This window comes from Brienomyrus brachyistius, unplaced genomic scaffold (genome assembly GCF_023856365.1).
Source record: "Brienomyrus brachyistius isolate T26 unplaced genomic scaffold, BBRACH_0.4 scaffold54, whole genome shotgun sequence".
Taxonomy (NCBI): domain Eukaryota; kingdom Metazoa; phylum Chordata; class Actinopteri; order Osteoglossiformes; family Mormyridae; genus Brienomyrus; species Brienomyrus brachyistius.
Genome location: NW_026042329.1, coordinates 1,346,982 through 1,374,363, shown reverse-complemented (window position 1 = coordinate 1,374,363; position 27,382 = coordinate 1,346,982). Strand labels below are relative to the sequence as shown.

The 27,382-nt window shown below is 45.9% G+C and overlaps 1 protein-coding gene across 1 annotated transcript in view; it reads right to left on the bottom strand.

Annotated features, from left to right (window-relative positions):
* Window positions 1–27,382, bottom strand: part of colec12 (collectin sub-family member 12) — a 48,593-nt gene that overhangs the window by 13,116 nt on the left and 8,095 nt on the right. Inside the window, exons 2-3 of the mRNA XM_049000888.1 lie at window positions 27,271–27,321; window positions 2,081–2,203 (exon numbers count right to left, since the gene is read on the bottom strand). Coding sequence (XP_048856845.1) covers window positions 2,081–2,203; window positions 27,271–27,321 — 174 coding nt within the window. The remainder of the gene's footprint in view (window positions 1–2,080; window positions 2,204–27,270; window positions 27,322–27,382) is intronic.

Genomic DNA, 27,382 nt, shown 5'->3' with positions numbered 1-27,382 from the left:
GAGGGCATGATACTAGTCGTTTAAAATAATTATATTGAGGGGTTGAGCTGCTGGGGGGGTAGCAAAAATCAGACTCGTGTTTTTGGAGGGAGGGGGCATGTCGGAAGTTTTTGTTTTTCATGTGTGGGAAACGAGCCACGTGATTGGTTAGAATTTCCAAGAATATTTGTTCTGACTTTAATTGGTTCAGGCTCTATTTGTGAGGCAATCATGTGATCCCATAGGGCCAATGTTAAATCCACAAAGGGAAACATTAGAGCTGACTGCCAACCCAGAGCCTACTCTACAAACAATGGTACATACTCATGGAGTAGTTAGGACCACTTCAACTTTAGGTGTCCAAAAAATGCCAGCTTTACATGAACACAAACACGGAGTATTTCTGTCTACTATCTGTTCAGCAGACATTAAAAAGAACAATGGTACAAATTTCTGAATCCAAATGTGTGTCACCAAGTAAGAAAGTCTTCTTAATGCAAAATAAACACGACTATTTAAATCTTGCGAGACTGATTTTTATTTTTATCATAACTTTTCTGAGTAGGGTAAAGGTCTATAACTGCACGAGCTGAGGCCAGCAGTTGTGAGACTGGTTTAAGCATAACTTCTAAGAAACCAGTCACACATAATCAGGGACAAAATTAAACAATCATGAATCATCTGCCTGGTCGGAGCAGGGAGGGAAGCAGATTCTATAAAAAAAGAACACTGAAAATCACACATAATGAACATGGCTTTAAAATGATACATCCTGATAACCATTTTTGATAAAGCACAGGAATGCAGAGGTAATGGACAGCAGGCCAGCAGCATTAATGTGATTGTGCTCATGTGGGTGATTTATAGGAGTCTGCAGAGTTTCATCCCGAAAACAGGCTTGTCCTTGGAGCTGGGCTCTGGCACTGTAACTTTCCGTCGCCTTTGGCAAATGGCTTCTACTTTTCAGTTCTTGTATTAACATCAGGTGAGTAAGGAATGCTCTCCTGGTACAGTCCAGCGGGACTTGATGATGGGTGAAATCTCACAACCCGCGGTCAGTCACTAACTGGTTTAACCAATTCATCTTTGTATCTTTTGTGTTAACCAGCCACTTTAACCACCTGTGACTCGGCTTGACTCGCTGCCGGTTTGACCGTATAACAGACACAAAGTTATACACACCTTCTGGTACTAACACGCCCTTGTCAAAAAACTTTCGACTTACATTAAAGCAAGTTATGCAAAAAATATCTGAGATACATGGAGTTTACTAACGCAAAGCACAAACGCAAAAAGGCAAGAAAAAGCTGTAAGTAAATTTATACTTTACCTTTTCATTTATTTAATACTTATTCTTTAGTACATACTACTAGTATATTTCTATGTTTTTTGCTATAAGAATGGTATAGGAAGCTCTATCCGCCTCTGAAAATTTTGCCTTATGTTAAAGTTTGTGGAATGGATTGCTTACGTCAGTTGAGAACTGCCTGTATGTAGATTTCAACAAATAATTTCACATAAGTGATTTAGGTCATTTTGTTGTTTTAGTCGGGTTTATCGCAAAAGGAGAACATCCATTATTTTCAGACTGATGTCACAAGCGGTTAAATGAGGACCATCATATTTCCAGTAACCGAATATTTATGTTGAATTATGCATCGGTTGCTTATGTTGGACATTTCTGCTGCCAGTGATCCGTTACTGCGGCCCGTTACTGTTTTCAGAGTCAGTCGTGGTGTATTTAAACCGGCGATATTTGTAAGAAGAAAATAATATCACATTTCTACCAGACATACTTAATGCACCATGTTCATATGCTGCTCCCAGGGAAATATATAGGGGCGGAACCACATGCGCACTGACCCCAGCTGAAATCTGATTGGCTGCTGGAGTTCCCTCTCCCTTGCCATTCACTGGTTCCAAATATATCACTGGCTAATGATGAGGTCGGCCTCTCTGTATGAATTTTATGATCCCTCTTATGCCCCCCGCACCTAAAATCACGGCATGGTTGCCTAATGGGCACAAACATGTAGCAGACATCATGAACATACATGGCATCTCAGTTTTCATGGCCGGGGCAGGAGGACGTGTACCTCACCTTTGTATCCGAGGATGGCCACAGCGATGGTCAGAAGGGCACACAGGACATAGAGCAGAACAATGGCCGTCTTCAGTGCCCACTCATTTCGGCATTTCGTGCACTGGGTCCCCTCCTGGATCCCTGCAATGTGAAACGTGGAGGAGTCGGCATGGCGTGTCCAAAACCTCACAGCAGAAATAATGCGATCACCTTTAAGGTCAAAGGTCACCCCACCTTTAAGGTCAAAGGTCGATGCCACACTACAGTGTTACAACAAGCTTTCACATGTTGTATTTATGATTAAATTTTGGATACTTAAAGAAGCTTATTCAGTTGCTGAAATGAAGCTCTATTTGCCATTTATACAACAGGTACATTAGAAATGGTTCCTAACATAGAGGTGGGAGTAAAGCTTGCGGTCTGAGCACAGGGCCAGCCACTGAAGTGTTTTTCAGGAGTTATGGGCATTGCTCAAGTGCCTAAAGGAGATCTGGTTACTCTGCCGAGCACAGGCTTTGAACCAGCAACCTTCCAATCTGCCAACCTGAGACCTAACCTGCCAAGCCTTACATCACCACCACAACGCAATTGACCAACCGACTCAAAGGTACAACTGAAGCTTCCATCCAGGTATTTAAACTGCAAATATTTTGATCACAGGTTGACCTTCAAACAACCTTACAATGGACCCCATGCACTGCTATGCTTGAGACCGACATAGGAAGCCATTCAAACAGGAGGTTATGACCAAGAAACGATGATCGTTCCTCCCGCGGTCATAAACAAACAAACGAAAAAAACAGGCAACTCAGATCTCTCTCGTTTCTTGGTGAGAGCACAAATCACTAATTCCCCTCGAGACAAAAGCACGTCTTTATCGCTCTCAAACCACCCACTTAGACAGGAACTCTTAATGGGCGATTTACTGAGGCCTACCAAACATACTGCTTAAAGGTTAACCAAAAACAGAAGAAAAAGCAACAATAAAACATTAAAAAAAACATGCAGGATGGAAGGAGACAATAACCACCGAGGAAGCTGCGATTTCCAACACACAGAAGTGCTTTTACAGTGAAACTGGCTTCTCTCTGAAAAGCAATTTGGTCTGAATTATTTTAAGTCCAGCAAAGGCAAACGGGCCATGAGAACCGTGCTTTTATAGACAGCTGTGTCAAATAAGATCAAACAATTACGGGAAAACAGTTCATAAGGCCCAAAACCGCAGATTGAACCTTGGGTTGATCTGAAGGACAGCAGGTGGCATAGAGATCAGGGACGCGGCACAGAGGATTGTGGGATTGGCCTCATCCTGAAGTTTAACTCTCACAGTATACATCCAGGCACGACAATAAAGAGTGACGGGAATCACAATAAAACAAATTTTTGAGGATATAATCTGCTAAGAAGGTGAAAAGCCCAGTAATGATTTCATTGTTTTTTTTTTATGAGTTTCAGAAACTCATTCACGGACATCTTGGCAGGAAGTAGGACACCAGGCCCTATATTCCCCAGACGACAGCACTCTTCCGGAACAGTCCAGAGATGCTCAGAGCAGGGACTGAGCTTTTCCAAGAGACATTGAAACCCGGAAAGGTCTGTGACTCTCTTCTCCAGTTCTGAGCCCTAATTCACAGCAGACAGCCCAGGTGTTGGAATTAATTAGACAGCTGAGATCTTGTTTGAGCAGGAAGGTGCTGGAAACCCCTCGGACCAACGACCCCAACCCACACCTGCAACTCAGCCCCGTGTGCATAGGGTTCTGTACATGACGAAATGTGGATGGGGGCCTCATTCAGACCTGGTCCTGTTGACGCCGGCACAGTGGGGGGGGGGGGCACACACCAGAATGCAACAACAGGAATGTGTGTGTGTGTGTGGGGGGGGGGGTTTGATTAATTTATGATTCTGCAATCTCATGTGGATCTCTCATGGACTGAGCACAGTAGCACTATATGGCGCTGAGAGCCTGGCCAATGAAACATGAGCTTAGAGCTGAAGATCGCCCCCTAGAGTTAAAGCATGGTACTGAAGATCGCCCCCTAGAGTTAAAGCATGGTACTGAAGATCACCGCCTAGATTTAAAGCATGGTACTGAAGATCGCCCCCTAGATTTAAAGCATGGTACTGAAGATCACCGCCTAGATTTAAAGCATGGTACTGAAGATCACCGCCTAGATTTAAAGCATGGTACTGAAGATCGCCCCCTAGATTTAAAGCATGGTACTGAAGATCGCCCCCTAGATTTAAAGCATGGTACTGAAGATCGAGTCAAGTGCATTGATCGATGTTTTTTTTTAATTGTTTTTTATTTTTTTATTTGTAAGTTCTGCAAGTGTTTTTCAGTCAGATGGAATCTGAGAAGTAAGATGTTTGGAAAAGACGTTGCACACGTCCGGCATGTTTCAGACGTCTGGTGTCAGGGGAAGGGGGGGATGTCAGGCTCCCTGGGGTCAGTTTGAATTAAAAAAGCAATTGCACTCCCTCATCTCCGAGGCCAGAAACCCTAAAACATAACAACAGTGGCTCCAGCACCTGTGGCCAGAGAGGTTGGGCAGATTGTTATTACCTCCCATCTACAGCCACAGAACGGATTCCGATTCTCCTTCCCTAACCCCAACCCCATAAACCAGATGAACATTTACAGACCAAGTGTCTGACCCATAATCCTCAGGTGTCGGCATAGCAACGGTGGTCGAGCCACTCACAGCCTAACCGTCCAGACTCAAGCACAATACTTAACCTTAGAGTTTTACTCCATATCTGGCTGCATGCATGTCATACAGATAATGAAAAAAAAGTGGATGTGTGAGTCTGCAAATGCAATACATGCTGTGCTGTAATGAAAATCTAGCAGACACCCCCCCCCCCCACTGAGGCTCTCCCACTGACTGCAGGGTTTAAACTCTAAATGAAAACAAGAGGCGCATGACTGAACTCACCCCACCTCCAGGTCTGTTACATCAGCGCTTCGCTGTGTGTGGCTCACTGCTATGAAAGGATAGATTTATTGAACCTCCCCTGCAGGTCCGTGAAGATTTCTCCTTAGCACGATGGGCCTTTCTCAGTACCACTCAAACCAAGCATTTGCACAGGGCCCCCCAGGGTTTGAAGTAGCTTCCTGTTGCCCACAGTCACTACACCAAATATTAAACAAATGTGTTCATTACTGAGGAGACGTCGAGGCAGCATGTTCTGCTAACCGGGTAGCTAGCTACGGTCTTCCGATTCTACTCACTAGCCATTTTTTTTTTAAATCATGTGACACATTTACAAGGGGTCCCTGATGTTTGGTCCCTTGTTGACCACCAGCAGTCTCTACATTAGGGGGGAAACCCAAAGTGGCTTTCTGAGTGGGGGCCCCCAAACAAACCAACAGCTAGCGTGAAGGCCAGGACCGCTGATCCTCCTATTATTGACTAATTATTGTCAGAAAAACCCTGTTAGATTTGACCAGAATGGTATTCTTGCACGTTCCGTGCTAGATCTGCAAAGGCCGCTGGGAGGGCAGCTGGATTTTACGTGGTCTTTGAAAAATTGGACACGTCTCCTGCCTTGCACCTGAAATAAACTCCTGCACTCATGGAGATCTTTTTTTGGGATTTTTACTACACCAGGAAATAACGCCAGCTTTCCTGTAAGCGAACTACAGTGACACGGGCCAGCTATAACGGCCAGATCTACTGGGAAGAGGCCCGACATTGGTGCATGGACTGCTTCAGGCCACAATGATTAGTGTGCACTGTTCTGGGATCAGAATCAGATTACTGCTGATCGAGTACTATACAACGACGGGGCCACAGAAGCACTGGCCCCAGCTGAAAGCTGACTGGCCCTCTCCCCTGTCACTCACCGATTCAAAGCATATCATTGGCTAAAAATAAGGTTCACCCCTTCATATAAATTATGCCCCTTCTCATGTCCTCCACATTGAAAAAATCCAAGAATCTCTCCTGCCACTGGCAGAATCACACCTGCACCCATAGGTACCTTATACCCACATCTGCCTCCCTCCACAATCATCTTCCAATACCGAAGACCAGTTCCAATATTCAAGAACAGAAGTACAGAGGACAGTAAAAATCTGTGGATAATGTTCTTGCCCCGCGCCCAAATTTCAAGGATACATTGCATCCTCACCAAACGAGACCAATCCCATGATTCATTGCGCCCAAGTTCATTCTTAGGAGACAAGTTACTAAGACCGGTCTTGTCAAGACCACAAGTACAATTTTTGTGTTCTTGGTATTGAGAAACACCCCAAATCTGAGTCTTCTGTCAAATCTGAAGCATGTGTTAAGATACCACCATTATCCATCAATTTAAAAGACGTGGGTGGTCTGGCGATATAGCTAATGAGCTACGGGCTGCCAAGAGCCACCCTTTAAAAATCGAAAAATGGTCTCTCTCACTATGCTAGTTTTTCCACAGCTTTTAACTTAGGAGGACCAGAGGACATTTTTTTTCTCTCTGATGATATGTAAACAGGCTTGTTTTATGACGTGACGTGAAGCCAGGTCAGTGAAGCGAGGAACAGAAAGTCGGGAGGATTGTTTTGAGGTCCACAGCAGCTGATGAGCACATGATCCACGATCATGTTTGGTGGATTGCGAAGATGTAGGTAGATGCAGCTAAGAGAGATCAGCACTGCGCTGGTTCCAGGAGAGACAATGACTGAAGGATCAAGGTTTGCGTTCAACTTTGGTAGCTAGTTGGCTGGTTAGCAGAAAAGGCCACTTCAGCATCTCCAAAATTGGAAGCGTATTTCTTACGCTGTTAAGTACACGGTCATAGAAACCACTGCATTGGTCCCCATCAAATGACTTTCATTCACCCCCCTCCCCCCCCCCCCCCCCAAATACGTAAATCAGCTGTACCTGCCTGGCCCTATTTTTTTTTTAAGAAAAGGTCACACATTCCAGCAAGCCAAGAGCCTACAAACACGGACCTAACATCCTAATGGAGCCCATCCTGAAGCGGTGGGCCAAGGGCGTTGTGGGGTTGTAGGTGGCAGGGGAACGGTGTCAGAAAAGGCTGGATTCCAGGCCCGTCAGGGGGAGCAGGTGGCTGAGAGACCCCACATCTGCAGTCGAATGGTCCATGCATTCATGACGTGGATATTCAGATCAGCTACACCCCTGCTTATTCTCTTATTGCACTCCTGTCTGTCCTACTGTCTCCCCACGCACCAGTCCCCCTCCACAACTGTGGCACAAGTGTTTCACCGTGTTCCTCCCACACATTTGACAATAAACCTTGAAAGTAGCTTCATAAGCATATCCCAGTTTGATCCACACATTTTTATGGGTGTTAACACAGTCAATGAAGATACATGCATTATATGCACAGGGAAGATGCTGTATGAAACTCAGTCTGTTCTGTGCCCGGGACCCTGAAGAGTGGCGTGGGACACTTTCTGGAGAAAGGTCTGGGTCTGTCCATTTGGCTCCAGCTTTGGGGGGGATGGGGGCATCACCATGGACACTCGCTAATATGAACCTACTAAGTCACCCACATAAATCCCCCTCAGGGCACAGCTAGTACATGCCAGACAATCCCTGACCTACAAAATACATCTTATAGCTTCCCTAGGAATCAGCCTGTTCAGCTTCATCTGTCTGGAACCCCCAGCCGACACAAACCCACATGCTAATTTAAGACATCCTAACCCCACAGAGCTTGATACAGAACATTGGTGTGCAGCCCCTGGACACGAGTTATGGCGAAGACTTGGGTTTTGTGTACAACATGAAAATTGGCTGGATTGAGACCCCCCCCCCCCCCACCCAACAACATGAAGATGGAACCACAGACCTAGAGGACTATCAAAAAGAGCCACCCCTACTCAAACGTCGCTTTTGTAATCCCAGAGCTGTCCCACAGTGTTGGCATAGCACCAAAGACATCGCGGCCCCACCCATCTTATGACTGATTGCCCACGTTGACGAATCGCATAGCGACACCTGACACGGTTGACCGCAGTCATTCGCCAACTCCTGATAAGTCCCAGAAGGCAGGGGAATTCACTGCATTGCTATTTGCTGGCAGCATGCTTGGTTCTGTGAGTCTGTGGAACTCCCAGAATGCAATGGGGGTGCAGGTCCAGCCAACAGTCAAAGATGGGCAACGGGAAGTCCAATTCATCTAACTGAAACCGCAAAACAACCCACATCTGGGGTACTGATACTGCAGGAATATGAAATCTGCAAAACACCGACTGCTTACAATTAGAGCCGAACACAACAGAAACTCCAAAATAACAAAGACTCCATATTTCGTAACCACCCTCACAGCCATAGGCAACCTCAAACTTTCAACCTCAGACCTTATTTTCATATCCTTGCTTTCCAGATAATATCTTGAAGAAGAAAAAAAATAAACCGGACTGTGCTCTGTTTTTCCAAATGACGTCACGCCCAGAAATGATTAACGGATAAATTAACATTCGGACACCTTCATGGACAGCGGTTTACACGACTTGCAGTTAAAAGCCCGTTCACAGCTGCATCTTTGCGCAATGCATCAGAAGAGCTTTCTCAGGGGTGCAACGGAATCCATCTCCTAGTACGTGAACTTACCACCGTTTCCTGCTAGCCCGCACGCTGGAATGGGGAATGGGGCTAGCCAGCGCTGCTAAGAGTTACACCTCAGCGGGAATTTCAACCTTAATTAAAAATACTTCTTGCATAATGCGAGAGCGCCAGTGGTGCGGAAATTTCCAGAAGCATGCGAAGCATGCGCTCGGAGCGTGCAGAGGCAAACGCGATTTGGAATGCCGTTTGGCCGAACCCTTTTGCGTTTTCCTGGCCCTCATCAGAGGTGATGGAGCCAGCCGTGGTCAGCCCGGGCGTGAATCCATGTGACACGTACGTGATCAGAGCTGGCACGAGAGGCAAGCTGTCCCTGCCGGTGGGGGGGGGGGGGGGGGGGGGGGCAGCTGTTTTGTGTACATAGCAACCGATGACATCTCACCCCACCCCCCGTCAAAGGGGATGAAAATAACCTTTCCTGTAAATTACTTTTCTCCAGGGGTGATACTAGGATTGTTTTAAGGTTGGGCGGGGGGGGCGGGAGGGGGTAGAAGAAGGGTTATAATTCATACAGAGGGGTCAATCTTGTCGTCAGCCAATGATATGTTTCAAATCAATGAGTGACGGGGAACGGACCAATCAGCTTTCACCTAGGGGCAATGCCCCGGTGTCCCGACCCTGTATATGCCCCTGATGTTTACACCATGTGGAAAATGAAGGTCGGGGACAATTAGCACAAAGCACTGAGAAGTTTACCACACTTTGTGCGAGGACCTTCTCACTTGGGCAGACTCCCCGTCGCAGAACCACAGAGAAGGACATTCCGAGGGCTCCAAAGACTGACTGACGGGACAAAGTTACACAACTGGAGAAAAGAAAGTGGATGTGAATGTTCCTGAATGTGTCCCGCGGTTTCAGCACTCGGCATGCCTAGTGTTCCTCACCCCCCAGGTCTCCGCAACTCCTCCCAACAGACCTACTTAGCTGCAAAGAGACGGGCTGATATAATATAACCTGGGGGGGGGTGTAACATTTATAGACTATTTCCCAGGATTCTTATGCAACTACCGTCCTCTCCAGGGGTTAGGGAAAATTTCAACCCCCCCCCCCTCCACCACCACCAATTCCCATACAAAATATTTACTTTAAAAGCACAAGCTTTCTGACACCTCTGTGAAAATTAAATATACTAAAAAAACTGGACTGAACAGACCAGGTGACTATATACAGTATCCGTGCTCTCAGCTGTGCATGAATGTCTTCATGGCCACCCCTCCCCATTAGAAACATGGAGGCCCTTTCCAGAGCTGCTTCAAAGGTAGGCGGGTAAAACAACGAAAAATGGAAAAAGCACAGATGCAAGGAGAAGTCCCCACAAAAATCTCCAGCATTGCATTATGGGTAATTTTTGACGTCAGGTAACTACATTTCGTGTGTCTCACAAATGGGCTAAAGGTGCAGTAAAAATCAGACACCCATCGGTGATTTGCCTGTGGCGGTGAGGGTGGTTACAAAGGGTAAACATCCCATCAGCATCTTTATAGCAACATCGTTAAAAAAAATATTTCCAAAATATTTCCAAGGCAACGGGCACGAGGCAGGGAACAACCCAGGATGGGGGGGCCAGCCCATCGCAGGGCACACTCACACACCATTCACTCTCACATGCACACCTACGGGCAATTTAACAACTCCAATTAGCCTCAGCATGTCTTTGGACTGTGGGGGGGAAACCGGAGTACCTGGAGGAAACCCCACGATGACATGGGGAGAACATGCAAACTCCACACTCATGTAACCCAGGCGGAGACTCGAACCCGGGTCCCAGAGGTGTGAGGCAACAGTGCTAACCACTGCACCACCATGCTGCCCCATACAGTGCTAACCACTGCACCACCATGCCACCCCCGTATTTAAACAGATTTTGCAAATAAAAAAATGTAGAATTTATTTCTATTTAAGCTGCTGGGAGACCGATGTCAGGCTGACCTGGCTTCCTTTGGTGTTGTTCAGGCACCAGGACAGTGTCTGTTATCTTCGTACTGTAAGATAAGGATCATAGGAGATACTCCTGGCTGCTCACTGCGAGGGGCAGGAGGGTATCTTACAGTAGGAACAGCACCCATCTACAGTTCTGGCTTTGACGGCCTCCCCCAGCCCACATAACAACCTCCATAAAGACACATCGCAACCTGACACCCCCCTGCCCCCGTTTGCTCCATCGCCAAACTAAATAAATGTTCCTGAGCGTTTTTTAATGTGGGCTGATGCTAATCAAAGTGCAGTGTTCCCTCCCCCCGACCCCTATGAGAGCCTACTTATCTAGCCCCCCCACCTACATGGCGCCACCTCCAAAGGAGTCCTCCTTTCATGAGTGGAAATGGTTCCGCTTTCATAGTAGTTAAGCAAACAAGCCATCTTCTGGAAAGAATAAAACCTACGACAACAAAACTGCGGGGGAGCTAAGAACGCTTTAATACTGACGCTTTAATACCCCCCCATCGATAAACTACTAGGACAGCGGTGGTGCATGAAAACAATGGTGCAGGGATCCATTGTGGGGGTGTGTGGCTCAGCAGGTTTAGGTGCTCTGCCTGTGTTTGGAAGGTTGCTGGTTCAAATCCCTTGGTTACTTTTCATTGTTGGGCCCTGAACCCCAATCACTCCACAGACTGTCTGACCCAGCTTTCTCAAAGATACGTCTCCTAAGTTTATATAATAAACACAACAATTACAAATACTATAACATGACATGAATTTGTGTGGAGGACACAGAAAAGGCCAGGAGTGTGTTGAGGGACATGCCAACTGCAACATCCACCATCTAAACAGCCCCTTATGATTATCGCTCAGATTGGAGCTCTTGGCTCCATGGAGGATGGGCCTCCTCTCAGTGCTCCCAGGGTTTCCTTCGGACACTAGGCATTCCTCCCAAAACTGGAGAAAGAGCACATGGAGGGACATCGTTCCATAAGAATTCCAGTTGTTCACCCACACCCTATGGTACAACAGCGGCTCCCTAATTGCCAGGAGACCTGCCGCTGATGACAGACCACAACGAGGGGAAAACCAACCGCTGTCCATTTATCTCAAAAGCTGATTTTAGAGAGACTCCATGACTTGCCCCCCCCATTAATGCTAAAGCTAATGTGATAAAATAAGCACTGTTACGTCACTGGAGAAAAGAAAGTGTTTGAGAACTATGTACAAATACAAACACAACAGAATACCAAATATTCTTCTCAGATCTTGAAGGTGTATGTTGGAAAATAATTGCAAGGCACAAAATATTACATATCCAATTATTTTAGCTCCTAAAGGACTTTATAAAATAATAATAAAAAAAAACCTTTCACTTATAGCCCAAGCGTAGCTGTTTAAAGTTGTAATATTTCCCCCATTTCGCCGCCTTTGCTCATCGTGGCAGAGAGTGTATTTCGGCAACAGGATGTGTAGTTATGGAAACGCTCGTCACTCCAGAGCGGCTCATTTCGGGGGAGTAAATTTGTGACACGTATCAGCGGGGTTCTGTTCACTTGAAACATTTATAGGAAAAGCTAATACATGCTTTATGACTGATGATGTCATCGTTCTGGGGGGTGCAGGGAGCATAATCAAAAGGAGTCACGCTCCTGAAAGAATCCACCACCCCCCACCCCCCACCAACCCCCGTCATGGTGAAGGCCAGAGAAATAAAACACCGCTTAGAAGCAAAACATACAAACATGCCGCCTGACCCTCTTCAAAGCACAATAATGTGTAGCTGAGAATAAAAACAAGCGTTAGTTTGGCATCTGGACAGTCAGAGCTCCTGGGGCTGAGAACCGGGCCATTTCATCACGCCTGTGCACAATGCAGCATGCATGCTCCACACTTTTATTAATAAATAAAGCCATCTCAGTAATAAAGGGATGTGGAATGACATCCCTATATCTTTTAAATACTTATTCTGGTCAGAATCAAGGGGGTTGGGGGTTATTCCAAGCAGCACAGGGCATGAGACAGGGGTGCATCTCAGATGGGGTGCGTTTGGAAATATATGCACTTCATACTCATACATTATACATTGTTATACATCATACGTGTTCACCTTGCCATCTCTAGACTTAAGAATGAGGTCTTGCTGTCGGTTTTTGCTAATCTGGACCCCAAATCCGATGGCCCCACAACCAGCTGTGAGCCAACATGCTTTCATTTTGCAGCATGCCCCCCCCCCCCCCCCCCACATAAAGTCCCTGACTGATTACTCACCAAGTGATGTGGTCCCATTTGCCACCCCTGCGATACATGCAAGAGCCATGCATAGTCATAAAGAGAAACTGCGACATTCATCAAAAATGATAAATGTCATGAAATATCCAGTAAACCCAAATTAATAGGCCATTTGCGGCTGTAATGTAACACATTGGAAAATGACAATATTTTGGAACATGCTGGAACACGGCAGAATATGCTGAAACATAACATAGTGGAAATGAGGGAAATGCCGACTGGTTCTAGGCTGGGCGATGACAGAGATCAGCCAGACCCACCTCTGTTCAAGCCGGAATCAGTCAAAGCTGTCAAATAAACTCACGTGAGCAGCCATCTGCCTGTAATCGCTTTTTTTTTGCTCTTTCTTCAGCAGGTTGACCTGCTCCTACTTAGCCGGACAGGAATCATACCTGAGGGACCGAGCCCAGAGCCGCTACACCAGGACCAGAGCTCAGATAGCAGGGGTCGTAAACCCTTTTTTTTTTACGGCACTCAAGAAATTAACTCCCCCGTGCGTCATATGACGGTATATGCAATGAGGTCACACCTTGTAAAACGGGAACACGTCACCATCGTTTTCTAGATTGTGTCAGAGGTTACATGTTTCAGCAGTTGTCCATATGGGGACACCCAAGAAGATCATCACCAATGGGATCACCTGGTTCTGTTCCATTCTTTCTCCCATCGCTTATATCCTCATAAGGCAGCAGTGTAGCCTTGGGCCATGAGGGCTGACAGCTAACAGACCCCCATGACTCTACCCCCTGCGATGCGTTCTCCCTCTGAAGAAAAAATATGTATCTACTTAGAAGGTCTCCAGGGGGTTCTGCGTCCATGGAAACGCCTTTCATTGAACTTGAAAGACCACGGAATGCTAAGGGGCCTGGCTTGTGGCGTCCACAGAAGGCCAAAATAAGAGTCGCTACCCCGAGAATGAACATGGCATCTACACAATAGATGCTGCAGAGACTAGTAAGATTGGTGTAGGCTCTGTGTATGCTATTATAAACACTCAGCTTGTCCCAGATGCCTCTTTCTACAGGAAACAATAGGAAGCGTAAGAGGCCCTTACAACAGCTCTAGATAGGAACAGCCTATTCTTTACGCTGATGTATCGCAATTTCCGTGAAAAATCCTACAGTAAAACAGCCAGGCTTCATCACACGCCTTTCAAACAGGCTAGTCGGGTCAGAGATACTTTAACGCAAATTCTTGGCACAGGAGCCACCACTCTGTTCGTGAATCATGGTGAAAACGGCGTGAGTTTTTTTGCACAAAACACACCCGCACAGCTGCAGAGCAGCTGGACAGTAAGACGCCAAACTGTAAAAAAAAAAAAAGATAAAAAATGGCGCTTTTGACGTGAAACTTTCAGGTTCCGGCTCTTGAAATGACATCTGTTGTCATACCCTCGTCAGTAGAACACTTTGTTATACTAACAGCTCATTCGGTTAAAGGGACCTGGTTACCAACTGAATATTCAAAATAAATTTTATTTATTGATCTTATTGCCCCATGCAAATTATGTCCTGATTTGATGCTCTGTGACTGCATGCTGCAGTCATTAACCACTATGCGTGGTGTTGCACATTTATGCTAAGACTAGACCCATTTGGGAAAAGTTATGACTCTTCAACAGCCCATAATAAAGACACAACATGACAAAAATCAGGAAAAGACTTTCAGCTGTAGGGTTTGTGTCCTAAGTCTTAACGGAAGCCATGTATTGACTCGCCCTTTTCTTGCCCTGCTAAGACATTTGAAATCATTTAAATTTAATAATCTTAGTCTGACAAGAGCCCCAACTGTTCCTTAAGCACCTAAAACCCACATCTTCACCATCAGAGTACAGTATCCAAGAGGAAAGGCTTGGGGGAGAGAAAGCAGATTAGGTAACCCCATGAAGTAGCAATTCTGCCCTACTTGACACCAAAATTCTGTGGGATACGACCACCCAGCCTTTAATAGTCAGCTGTGATCAAAGTTGTTCATGTTTCCAATTACCAGACGATGATTCTTTTTTATGTGAAAGTGGTACCCATGTAGCCAGAGTCTGTCAAACGGAACATCGTGCCAAGGTAGCTTTCACGCCAGTCTTCCAATACGAATACGGACAAATTAGTGAATCTATGAGGCGAAATTTGTTTGTACATTAAGCTTTTTAATATTCTGTAACATTAAAAAGCCTCCTGCATTAAATTATAAATTCCGGCCACTCAAACGAGCAATAATGTCAAAAGTTCTGCATGGAAAAGCTAAAGAACCTGTGACTAGGAATTTATAATGTGTAAGCACATGCTAGTGAAGTTTCCAGCAATAACTGAGAAACATGCAAGGGGATATTGGGATTGTCTGGGAAGATGCCTAAAGGCCTATTATCCTCCTGTCACTTTGGATGGACCATCGTGAGAAGGGCTTGGATGATTGAGTGTCTGGTAGTGGTGGGGGACTGCAAAGTGAGTTCAGATGCAAGCCAGACCAGAAAGAGTCATGACCTCATAGATCTCACCATGATTTGGTGAATAAGAGATGGAGAAACCCTGGATAGTTAATGTAATATCAAACACCTGGAACAACCCATCTCAGAAGCTAGGGACATAGAACATAATGGGTTTGACGAGTTGGTGCGTAAGGTCAGCATGCTTCAGACCACCGTTTTAAGCTACCTAACCAAAATAATGATTCAAATCACAACCCTCCGGGAAATGGAAAATTTTGGACATCTTCAAAAAGCATAATACCGCAAGTTGAACTTTCCAGACATATATGAGAACTCCCCTCCCTCCTAGGGCAGCGGGGCTGAAATGCACCAAGTTCATTTCTTACATCCAACAAGGAGCCATGTCTATGTGAGGTCCAGATGTCTGCTCACCGCAGAGCTCAGGCGGGCCTAGCAGGCTGATATGGGCCAACAAGTTTGAACGGGGGGGGTGGGGGGGGTTGGAGACATCGATGCCTCCTGTCGACATTCAACCCAAGGACAACATCCCCAAGTTCAGTGCTACACATTCCGGCACACTGCCTATACCACAGAACACTCCACCTACACAAAAAAGCAGGTTCTAGCACCAGGGAGTACCCAAGAAAGTAGGCAACTCCAATTTCTTCTGGACAACATATCGATAAGTAAACATTCAGAATTTAAAATGAACTGAGCTGCCATAGTCTGCCGTGGAACTGAAAAACATACTTGGCATCCGGTTTGCGCTAGCTGTGACCATCTTGGAGCTAGCATTACAAGGGCCAGAATGTAATGGTGTTGGAACAAACAATCAAACTATTACCCAGAGAACATCTGCAGAGATGAACTACCTCAGATTAAAGGCTCTTGACAACCTATGCTGTTGATGGAATTCAGATAATGATTTCCAGACCTTGATCACAATTGATCATGTAATTTAAGCAAACAGTCTATCAAACGAATTAAGGGCAAGGTGTCTTTCGGTGCTGGGGAAATGGAAACAGGGGAAATCTAAATGATAGACACCAATACAAAGTGCCTTCGACTTGGCATCACATGAAAACGATTAAGGCTTTCACTGGGACTTGGATGAAATAAATGGCCCTTTTCCGCTCTTTCTTTCACAGTCCAGGAAGCGTTGGGCTGTTTTTGGCTGGCTCAGAGGTAAGCCTCTCTCAATCGTGTTTCGACTCAGAAAGATGGAGGTTTAAGTTTTTTTTTTTTTTTCCGGGAGGCAACAGAAGCCAAAACCTCTTAGTTCATCATTAACATGTGTGTGATCTTCAGGCCAGAGTCAGCTTGAAGTTGAGGCTTGTTGTGGTTACTTCACTGGATGCACTTCACACCCTTCCATTGTTATGAGATGAACATTAAGGTTTCATGGCTTCATCCCTCACCCCTGAATGCCCTTAGTATCCTCGTCTGCACAGTGACTGGGAACTCAAAAGGGCCCATCTGTTTTTGTCAGTTGTACAGGGTCCAAGAGCATGCATTGGAAAACCGAATACGATAGATCCTTCGAAACCTGTCAACTGCTTTTTTTTTTCCGAACACAAAATAGTTTAGCCTCCATCTGCACCAACTCAGCCACAGGCCATGTGAAATTCAAAGGGCCGCGGTAACACAGATGCCCCCCCCCCCCAACTCCTGCCACCCCTTCTTGCCTTAGGAAAAACAATCACCTGCTGTGGAATTCAGAGAGGAGCCTGATCAGGACCAGAACATAGTTGTCTACTGGAGCAGTCAGAAACAATATCATCTGCAAAAATGAGTATGAGCAGTACAAGGTCATGTAGGAAGACAGACCAGAAGCAATACAATACCATATACATACATGAAAAGGACCAGGACAAAGCCAAAGGAAGAGTGCAAATATGAACATCTTGGGTCGGCAGATAGCTAGAGGGAAAAAAGTAAGTCAATTCTCTGCTTGAATGTTCCCAAGCCTTATTTAAGATCAAGTTTTCTCCACTCGCATTTAGTACAGACACCCAGACTGTGATGGCTGATCCAGCCCTCAGGACCTTGATCCAACACACCTTTTTGTGGATCTGATTACCATACTGGCTTAGAGTAGAATCACTGGCTTTCGTTTCCCTCCTTCCCTGCCAGTTTTGTCCACACCTCCCTTATCCTGGCCCCAAAAAAAGCTCCTTCTCCTGCTCCCAGGTCCCATTCCCATGTCCTGCAGATTTGGGCATGACGGCATTCTACTCAGTAATGTCTTACGGTGTCCTACAATGGGGCTCCCCAACCTTTTGATATCTGTGGATCAGTCTAGGCCGGTGCCAGGGGATCGACTGGTGAATGTAAGGGGCTCATAAAAAACTGAAAACATATAGATTATTTTAGGAAATTAACCAACCCCTCCACAAGCCCCCCCAGCGAGGGCTACGACCCAGCAGAATCCAAGCTAATCTACAAGACCCAATAGAGTGCGTATAGTTTCATCAGGAGGGGAGTGTCTTCAGAATTTTCTTCTCCAACCAGGAGGCCTCAGGGTCCAGATCTCGAAGGGATGTCAAGGACACCCAGACAACTTAGAAAAAACCCTGACAAAGAATCTTTCTAAACTGATGATACATCCTGAGCATGGACAGATGCTTTGTTTTGGTGGGGCTGTTGAGAAATACCCCATGCTGGTCAACAACTACCACAACAACATGAATTAGCTTTCGGAATCCCATGTTCAGAGTGAAATAAGGAAACAGGGGTAGTGACTGATTCTGGGGATGGGCTAGGTTGTGGCTGCCAAACCCCTGATTGCACAGAACTCAAAATTAATCCCTTAGAAAAGTCTGAATGTAAACACCTCATTTACATACATTATGTTGCAACTGGTTTCCTTGTTACAGTGATTAGGCGTCGTTAAGCATTTTCTCACACACAATAAAGAGTGGAGATTTATTTCTGAAGTATGTTCAGCAAAACTGTAAATTAATATGTGTTTCCCTGTTATCCTTAATTACATAGATATTGTCTTGTTCTTTACATTTATTTGCTAAACAGGCACTTTTCTTTTGTCCCATTGAAAAAGCAGAGTCAGCCGGTGCCTGGAGCAACTACGGGTTAAGGGCCTTGTTCAAGGGCCCGACGGTGACATAATTCTGCTGACCACTGGATTTGAACCTGTGACCTTCTGATCATAGCATCGAAGCCCACTGAGCCACACACCACTCTGGGCACTTTTCCACCACACCAGGTACTGTACTTTCAGTACTTTCGGCACTTCCATAAAGTACTAAAAATATGGTACTACTTTTGTGTCGGTTTTCCACTGGCGTAAAAACTGGTACCGGTGCCAAATGACATCATCACAAAGCGCAGCGCGGTATTTATTTCGCTGTATTTAAACATGTTATTCTGATCCTTCACTTTCCTGTAGTCCTGCTTTTCCTGTAGTCCTGTTTTTTTATGTTCGAGCGGCATTGTTCGGTGTTCGATCGCGTCTGCCCCATTTCTTCCAAGCGGCTTGCTATTACAGCAAATACTTTTTAATTTCGAGTCGTGCCATCTAAATCTCGCTGGATCTGTTCATCTGACGATATGGCGATTAAAGCCTGTGTTTGTCCATCCTTCCATTTTACTTTTTTTATATTATTGTTTCTACAGCTTTTTATTTTGTTTGTCAGTGCCCGCTGTGTGTTTCAAAAGATGCTGGTTGTATTTTGTGTTTCAGCGGCAGGCTATTTGCATAACCAATCAACAGCAAATACGTTTGCCAGTCCCGCCCCAAAGTGCCGAAGTACCAAAGAAGTACCCCAGCTGGTTTGGCACTTTCGGTACTCGACCGGAAGTCAATGGAAAAGTGAAAGTACCTAAAGTACCGTACTTTGTGTAGTATAAAAGCGCCCTCTGAAACACGTTGGGGTGATCGACCGTGTGATCTAGATTACATTATGGAGTCTTCCATTTGAGTAACCATGTCATAGAGGACATTGCACATTGGCAGACCATATGTCATGTGACACACCTGGGGGAACACATTGTGCATTGGTAGATCACATGTCATGTGACTTGGAGGTTCAGGCATTATGTGGTACACGGGACTTCTTGGCTTCTTGCATTTGGTCCAGCAGCTAAGCTTTTCCCTGTCAGAGCCAGTCCTTTCAAGGCCTGCCAAGATGAAATCAAGTAATGGGTTCAGGCTCACTGCCCCGAAATCTTAATATATTTTTTTTTTAAAACTCTCCAGAAAGTTGAAAACAAAGCCTTCTATAATCTCAAGCCATATCGTACTTTTGTGTTAATAGTTCTTTGCATGTCACCCTGTCATGTCGATGAAATAACGCGTTTGGGATGAGTCCCATGACCGAGTTCCCTCATCCAGGGCAGATTGTGAAACTCATTAATCAATAACTGCAAAATAATTAAGCTATCAAGTTCTAAAGGCAGGGTCCGGCATTAAGTGCTTGATGAAACTGGCTTTGAAACTACCTTATTTAGTTTTGCTCCTAATGTACTCTTAGCAGCCCAACAAGCCCAGGCATCTCTGAAAATGGATACTGGAGCATAATTTGGGTGTGTGGTAAAAGACTGCGACACAACTCGGTAAAACCCATTCCCACACACCTGTATCATATTAAGGAATCGGTCATTTATGCCGAGAGAAAGGCTGGCCTTAATCTTCCTCAGTCAGGAACAGGAACAGGACATTCAGGACGGCGTGTGCAATGTGACAGGTGAGGGGTTTCCTCTCCAGGGCCCATTGACAGGAGCTGGATTCACTCTAACTAGACATGTCTGTATGGTTTAGCGAAGCGCTAATGCTAATAACGGCTTCCACAGTCTCTTGTGGTCTCGTTAGCTTTCCACCAAACATATCCCTTCCTCAGGAATCGTAACCTTTTCCACCAAAATAGCACTTCCTGTCCCACATCCACCTCTCGGCCTCGCTTCCTTCAATGCTGTGGTTCCTCTTTCATTCCCCACCCTTCGCCTAACCCAGCCGGGGTCACTTCTGACCCCTGTATCGCCACCCTCGTTTCATCCATCCCCTCTCCTCACTCCCAACACACGCGCGCCCTAGATCTTCACAATCTCCAATGCCAAACAGGAAACCATTGTATATCATCTTTCTGGCCACACTGGGGTCTTGTCCTTTTTATTATCCATTGCGGATACGTCTGGTCCCTGGGAAAATGAGACGCGAGGTAAGCGACGTGAAACACACAATGCGTTCCTTCATTTTTAACTGGAAGTACAGTAACGAGAGAACCTCGGCCCAGTCCTTTTTACGACAGCTTTCGGTTTGCTGTTTCAAATGAAATGTTTATAGGAGGCTTTAAACATGTAGCACAGGTCTGTTACTTCAGGCCTGTGGTGCTTGATGTTTACCACTCTGTACTCGCGTCTGATGGGAAGGATACTGATGCAAATTACTTATTAGTTATTTATTGCTATATTACAGCATTTCAGAATGATGTGCTGCTCAAGGGGGTGGAGTGCTACACTGCAGGGAAAACTGTTGAGTTTTTTTACTTTTTCCGGCAAACATATGAAGACGTGAATGTAGATGGAGGAAAAGAAAATGGAGATACAAAATGCTAAACTAAACGCTAACTGTTTCGAGTTTTTCAACTCGGTTGACAGGTTGGTCAATAGTAATAATAAAATAACATGGTACAAGCTGCCAGAAATATCAACTGCCACCCAGGCATTCTCTGTGAGGTCCTGGGCTCGAGGCTGATTGCCTTCACAAGTGGCTTGCAATGCCTACATCTGCAAATTTCCCAAGAGTCACAGGCAAAAATTTTGGCTTCCTCTTTAGTGAAATATCTTGGCAGATAGATCCTCGTTGTTTTCCCCATTTCTTTTACTTATTAATTAATCGAAACCTTGTGACAAGGAGAACTGACCGAAGTATTCAGTCATAATCGCTTTTCAATCGGGCAAGCAGCAGGACGCTGATAGGTGGAGGACCCCCACGGGGTTATCTCAGGTCGCCCGTAGACGGCACCCATGCTGGGTCTCCCGCACACCACATTCCTCGATTCCCACAGTGCCTTCAACGGAACCGGGCCGAGCTTGGAGGGATTCTGTATGGTTAACGAGCTTAACACATCAGCCCCCCCTCTCCCCCCACCACATCTGCCCAACCACAGTCAGCTCCCAGCCAGATACATCCTGCTCGAACTTCGAGGCACGTACCTTGGTCTGGGTCAGCTGTGATAGAGACTCGCCCCAGAATCTGGCCAGAAGGTACCTGGCTGGTGTGTTCATGGGGCCAGAAGCAGCCAATCAGAACAAAGGAAGACTTTTTGACAGCTTGAAGACTAGATTTCTAAAATATTCTTATTTTATTACTTATCCATGTGAGCATGGAAAACACGGAGCTCTCTGGGAAGGATGCCAGTCCGTCGGCAATTTGGAGACCCTAATTCACCTAACCTTGTGTTTTTGGATGACAGGCTGAAACTGGAGTATCTGGGGCAAACCCACACAAACACGGGGAAAAAATGCAAACTCAACACATAGGGCTGAAGGGGAAATTCGAACCCACAGCCTCAGAGGTACAAGGCCACGATGCTACTCAGTTCACCACTGACTTTATTAAACAGGTATATTTATCCAAGCGGGTCCATAACGGACTGCATGCCATAGACAGCCTGGGAATAGTGTTTAGAAAATGGGAATAAATGTACAGGGAAGATCGACAGATCCTAGCACAAAATGCAAATGGCACTGAAAAGTAACTGGTCGATGAGGAGTGTGCCTTGCATTCCCGTCCTATCAGAGCCAATAACGAAACCTTAAGCTCTGGCGAAGCAGGAGTAACAGGTAACCTAAGGCATTCTACAGCAGGATGAGGCATACAAACTGTCACAGAAAACAGTGCTCTTGGAGGGGGGGTGGCTGCTGGTTAGGGACACAGGAAAGTTCCTCACAGAGTGCAAAAGTTCCGGTTCCATGGATGCATACATTACATGGATGTATACAGGGGCAGGGACACAATCCCACACCGGAATTCTGATTGGGCATTGAAGTGCCCCCTTCCCTGTCATTCACAGATTCAAAGCATATAATTGGCTGATGATTAGGTCAGCCCTGCTGTATGAATTATGCTCCCTCTTATGCCACCCACCTGCCAGAATGGAGTAAAAATTACTCTACAACCTGATGAACGACTTTGATGGAGATGCTTTAAAAAAAGAAACTCACTCCACCATTTACCCCCTCGATCCATCTAGAGCCTCCTATCCCACCATGTTCAGTAACGACATACCCAGTACTGGGTGCTGGAGAGCCTGCAGCTCTCTCCCGGAATCACAGAAAGCCCATGTTTCCATACCTCAGGAAGAGAATCAAGGCCACCATAAAGGTGACGCCCAATCAGTCTCATCAGCCAATCAATATTAAGCATCAGGGCAATGATGCTATTCAGCCCTCCCACTCCCCTACTCTCACACCTCAAGTACTGTGTTCAGAGCACCAGAGGAAGAAAAAGGTCATTGGCACCATCTTGGAGGGAAGGAATTGAAAACGAAACACAAGCACTGGCGAGGGGGGATGGGATGAGGGTGCCCAGTCAGGATCGGGGCAGCATTAGACCTGCCCCTTCTCGCATTTCACTGACTATCACCGGGCCGCCAGTGTGCCATGCTGGCTGATCCGAGAGGGCCACTGGATCTGTCTCCGGGTTCTGCTGACACAGCTGGGCCCGAGCGCAGAACCAGGGTGGAGAAAGCATAACAGGGCCAGGAAACAGACCAGCTTACTCAGGCTTTCACGCCAATGCGAGAAGCTGGGCTTTCTCTGACCCAGATGTTGCAAGAACAACAAAAAAAAAAAAAAAGAAAACTGAAAACCTCAGTCCTTGAGAAACGTAAACCACACTGAGATGTAAGGAATATTCCATTACAGCTTTATATAAAGAAATAGATCCATAATACCTTTACTGCCACGATGGCACACAGGCGATATAAAACTAATTAAAAACATAGGCAAAGTAATCTGAGTAAACGATCTCACAGGAACGAATGGCAGTGCCTAAATATTTCAGCATCCAATCACAGCTGAGTGCTTTTCCACCCATTTTCCACATGTTGTAAGGTATTACTGTCCTGGCTGCGAGGAAGCTGTACTAGTAAAACGCAGGATATGGGGTTGATGACCTGGCCCCTATGAGTCAGAGGTGAAAGGGCAAGGGGCAGACTGGCAGTGTGAGCCTTTGCCCCCACCGAAGACCCATATCCATCCCGGGCGGCCTCATACTCCAGGGCTGCTGTACAAGCAGGAAGATGTTTCATTTTCCTTTATAAATGAGAAGCACTCTGTCAGAAAAAGACAAATATGTAAAAAAAGGGGGGGGGGGGATGCCGGTGGTGAAGGTGTGGGCTTTGCTAGCTGTCCTCTGGCAGCAAAGATGATGAGAAAACCATACAACCACCCCCACCCCCCACCAGCTTCGCACGTCAGCCTCGGAGACTATTGTGCTTATACTAAACCACTGGATTTGAAATGCCTCACCCCCCCCTACACACACACATTCCTGGAGTGTGCCCCCCCCCCCCCCAACCCACCACGTGTGCTAGGGATCACAGCTGGTTTCTCTTCAGGATGTGATGCAGGAGGTTGTTTTCTGTAGCACAGTCATGGTATCATGGGACATTTGTCACCGTTTTGTTTTTGCCTATATTTGGATTGCAGGCCAAGCTTAAAAGTGTGAGGTGACGTCTAGTTCAACCAGAACCGAACAGAGACACCTTCTCCTGGTGTGAGTCCACCCCGAGGGCCTCTGGACCAACAGAATACTGGTTGTTGATCGGGGCAGAGAAGCGGTCACAGTGAGGTCAGACAGCAGCGCGGTTCAGATTCATTGATAATGAGGTCGACAGCCCTCTTGCTTCAGCTAGCTAGGGATAGCACTGCACGATATTGGGGGGGAAATCATATCGCGATATTTATTATTTCCGCAATATATATTGCGATATTAGGATTTTTAAAAATCTAATTAGTTCGATAGCTCTATTGGTATAATTAATCATTCTAGAAAGATTGGGCTGATTTTGCCCAAATATTATGGAAATGATGTTAATAAGTACTAAACAGAGCATGAGCATTAAACTAAGGAAGCTTATCACACATGGTAGGTAACATGAGTGACAAAATAGCGATGGGTTAAATGGTTAGCGCTGGGATCAAGAATGTTTGTGATTGGTGGTTCGGTCTGTGGTCGACACGTTTGTTAGCTGCGTTTGCAAAGCTGCGTGTCGGCTCCGTATCCAGATTGTTTAAGAATAAGAACAGTGTGAGATTTGTTAGTGTAGCGAAAACACCAAAAGCGTTGTCCACACCGCTTAATTTAACTTGCATTACTTGACATCACACGTCCTGCGATGTGACTATTGCACGTGCGTACATCGCGATGACGATGCCGAAACGATATATCGTGCAGCCCTAGCCAGATATCAGATCTTTCTTTAGGTTGTCTTCTCTAACTTTTTACCCGACTTTCACCTTCCTTCACAGTAACACAACACCTTGCCCTCCATCCTTCCGGGTTAAGTTAAGCAGGGCAGACTAAATGATGTAGCTGCAATTATAGCACCCCAGGTCTACTAATCAGGCTTGGGGCCATTTCAGAATGGATTTATGAATTCCAATCCAAATCAGGAAATGGAACTGGAGTTGGGATTGGAAAAAGAAACTATGGCGAACAGAATTGGAATTGATTTCGAATTTCAGGGAGATTTCAATTCCACTCCAGTTCCATTTCCTGATTTGGACTCGAATTGATGAATGTATTCCGGAATGGACCCAACCTTGCTCTTCATCCAGCATATCACACCCCCCACCTCAAATATAGAAAACGCTACTGTTCCCACACATTTAATCACGACCCCCACTGCAGAGTGAGACAGAATTCATAAGTTATGGACACACAAAGGGTTTAAGACCTCACTGATGGTAACGGTGAAGTGGGCTGTACTAAGATTGGTGGGGGTCTGTGTTTTTAGCAGAGGGGGGACGACAGTTTCTGCATTCTAGCAGGACTTAGATCTAACTACAGAAACACCACGGACAGCAGACATTGGAAAAGACTGAGCTCAAGCTTACCGTCAGCTGACTGTGTTAACCTCCGAGCCCCCACACTCAATTCACCGTGGTATGTTCGGGGCCTTTGGGGTTACAGGGTAAACAAATTGAACTGTTTTAAAGAAAAAAGATCAACAGAAATTAAATCTGGCATAGCGGGTGGTCTCGGCTTGTGCCTCAGCAGTTGAGTTTGACTTCAACTTTTTCCCTAAATTAACATTTTGTGTCCTGCTAACTGATTGGCTAATGAGATGTCTGTGATAATAAACCCATCAGAAAAGAACGCATCTGTTGTCTGGATGTCAGGGAGCATCCCCGACTACTCCAGCAGTCTGTAATTAGCGTTGGTTGCCTGTACTGTTGGAAAATATGTTTCAGGCTGTCTGTCTCTGAGAGCTTGGTTTATCCAGATGACTAAAGTAACATGGGCCGGCTTCTATCATGTGAAATATATGTTTAAAAACATTTCTAAGCAGTTTACAAGAAGCTCGATTTACAAACATAGCAGGCTGCTGACTTTGGTTTCTGTTTAGGACGTTATTGTATAATTGATAATAGACGACTCACGCAAAGCTGTGTCAACGCGGATGTGAGGGTCAAATTGGTGACGGCTTAAGATACAGAAAAACTTCCTATTCTATTCATAGAAACGACATATTTTACTCAACACTCCTTCAAGAACATCCATGCTGTCATCATCCTTGAGTGATGCCTGCTTGCCCATAATCTCAGACTCTGACATAACTTGTCCCTTCATACAGGTCTGGAGAAGAACATATTTAACTAAAACCACACACCGCTTTCAGCCGTTCTGGACGGCTGCCCTTCCCAGTTAGTCCGTCATCAGTGGAAGGGAGTGGTAGAATTCAATGTTTTCTCCCGTAGGAGAAAAAGAAACGCAGAACCTCAGCCACTTGGCCAAGGCTTCACCCCTCATCCTCGATTCGCGTCAAAAGAATCAAAGAGCGGGGGCTGCCTCGACTCTGTGGATGTCTCGTGGCTTGAGATCCAGTCGCGGCTCAAAACAATAAACAGGATGCAGCTCCATTCCTACCCCTCGATGAACCAGATTAGGTTTTAGCACATTTGGGGGACTAAACAGTTTTAGATCAATCAGTCTTCAATACAAACTGCAAACAACAAAACCTGCTGCTGTTCTACAAATCCTTCCCGTCTCCTGGCTCCTCAATAACACCCTCACCAGACCCCATGCTTGATGGCTAATCGCAGAACTTTTTAGAGACCACCAGAGGGGGTTCTGCACATAATGTTCCACAACAACACTGGTATAATGGACCTCCCCTTTCCCAATGGGCCACCCTTGCCTTGGATCGCGTGCCACCAATCTCAAGCATTCCAAAGCCAGAGACGCCACACCATACAAAGACGAAAGACCAACAAACGATAACGGGAGCAGAACCAAGGGGGGGGGGGGGGGTGTCTCTGACAGCCCAAAAGAGCAGCTCTCAGACAGGCTGACTACAAATTCAGCTTGTTTACCTTTCCCTAGAACATCAACCGTCTCTCACCTGTAGTTGTGGATCCTGTATTGCGAATTCACCCTCAACCCCTACTTCTAGGAGCACACGGTAATGTTCAGAAGATACTGCCTGACCATCACCTCTTCAAATCCCATAATGACAGTACTGGGAAAACCCCCCCCCCTGCTATTTGCTGTTTGTATGATGCGCCATGGTACCAGGGAATGTTATCTCATGCCACTTTACCTGCATATGGACAGTAAGACCATAAAGCCCACATGACTTGACTTGAATGGACCAGGACTCCCTTTACTGGGCATGGGATGTCCTACAGGGTACACTTATCTTGTAATCTGTCACCCAGGTCTCAAACCTGCAGCAAAATGACTGTACAGCCATCAGTAGTGGATGGTGGTGGTACGACAGTGGGGATTGGGTGCTACTCACCAAACCTCTTGTATCCGAAGGACTGCACCTCCTCGTCATCAGTGAAGTCGTCTGTGGGCACAAGCCGAAGAGAGATTATTACTCTTTGTAGAAAATAGGACATTAATCATTC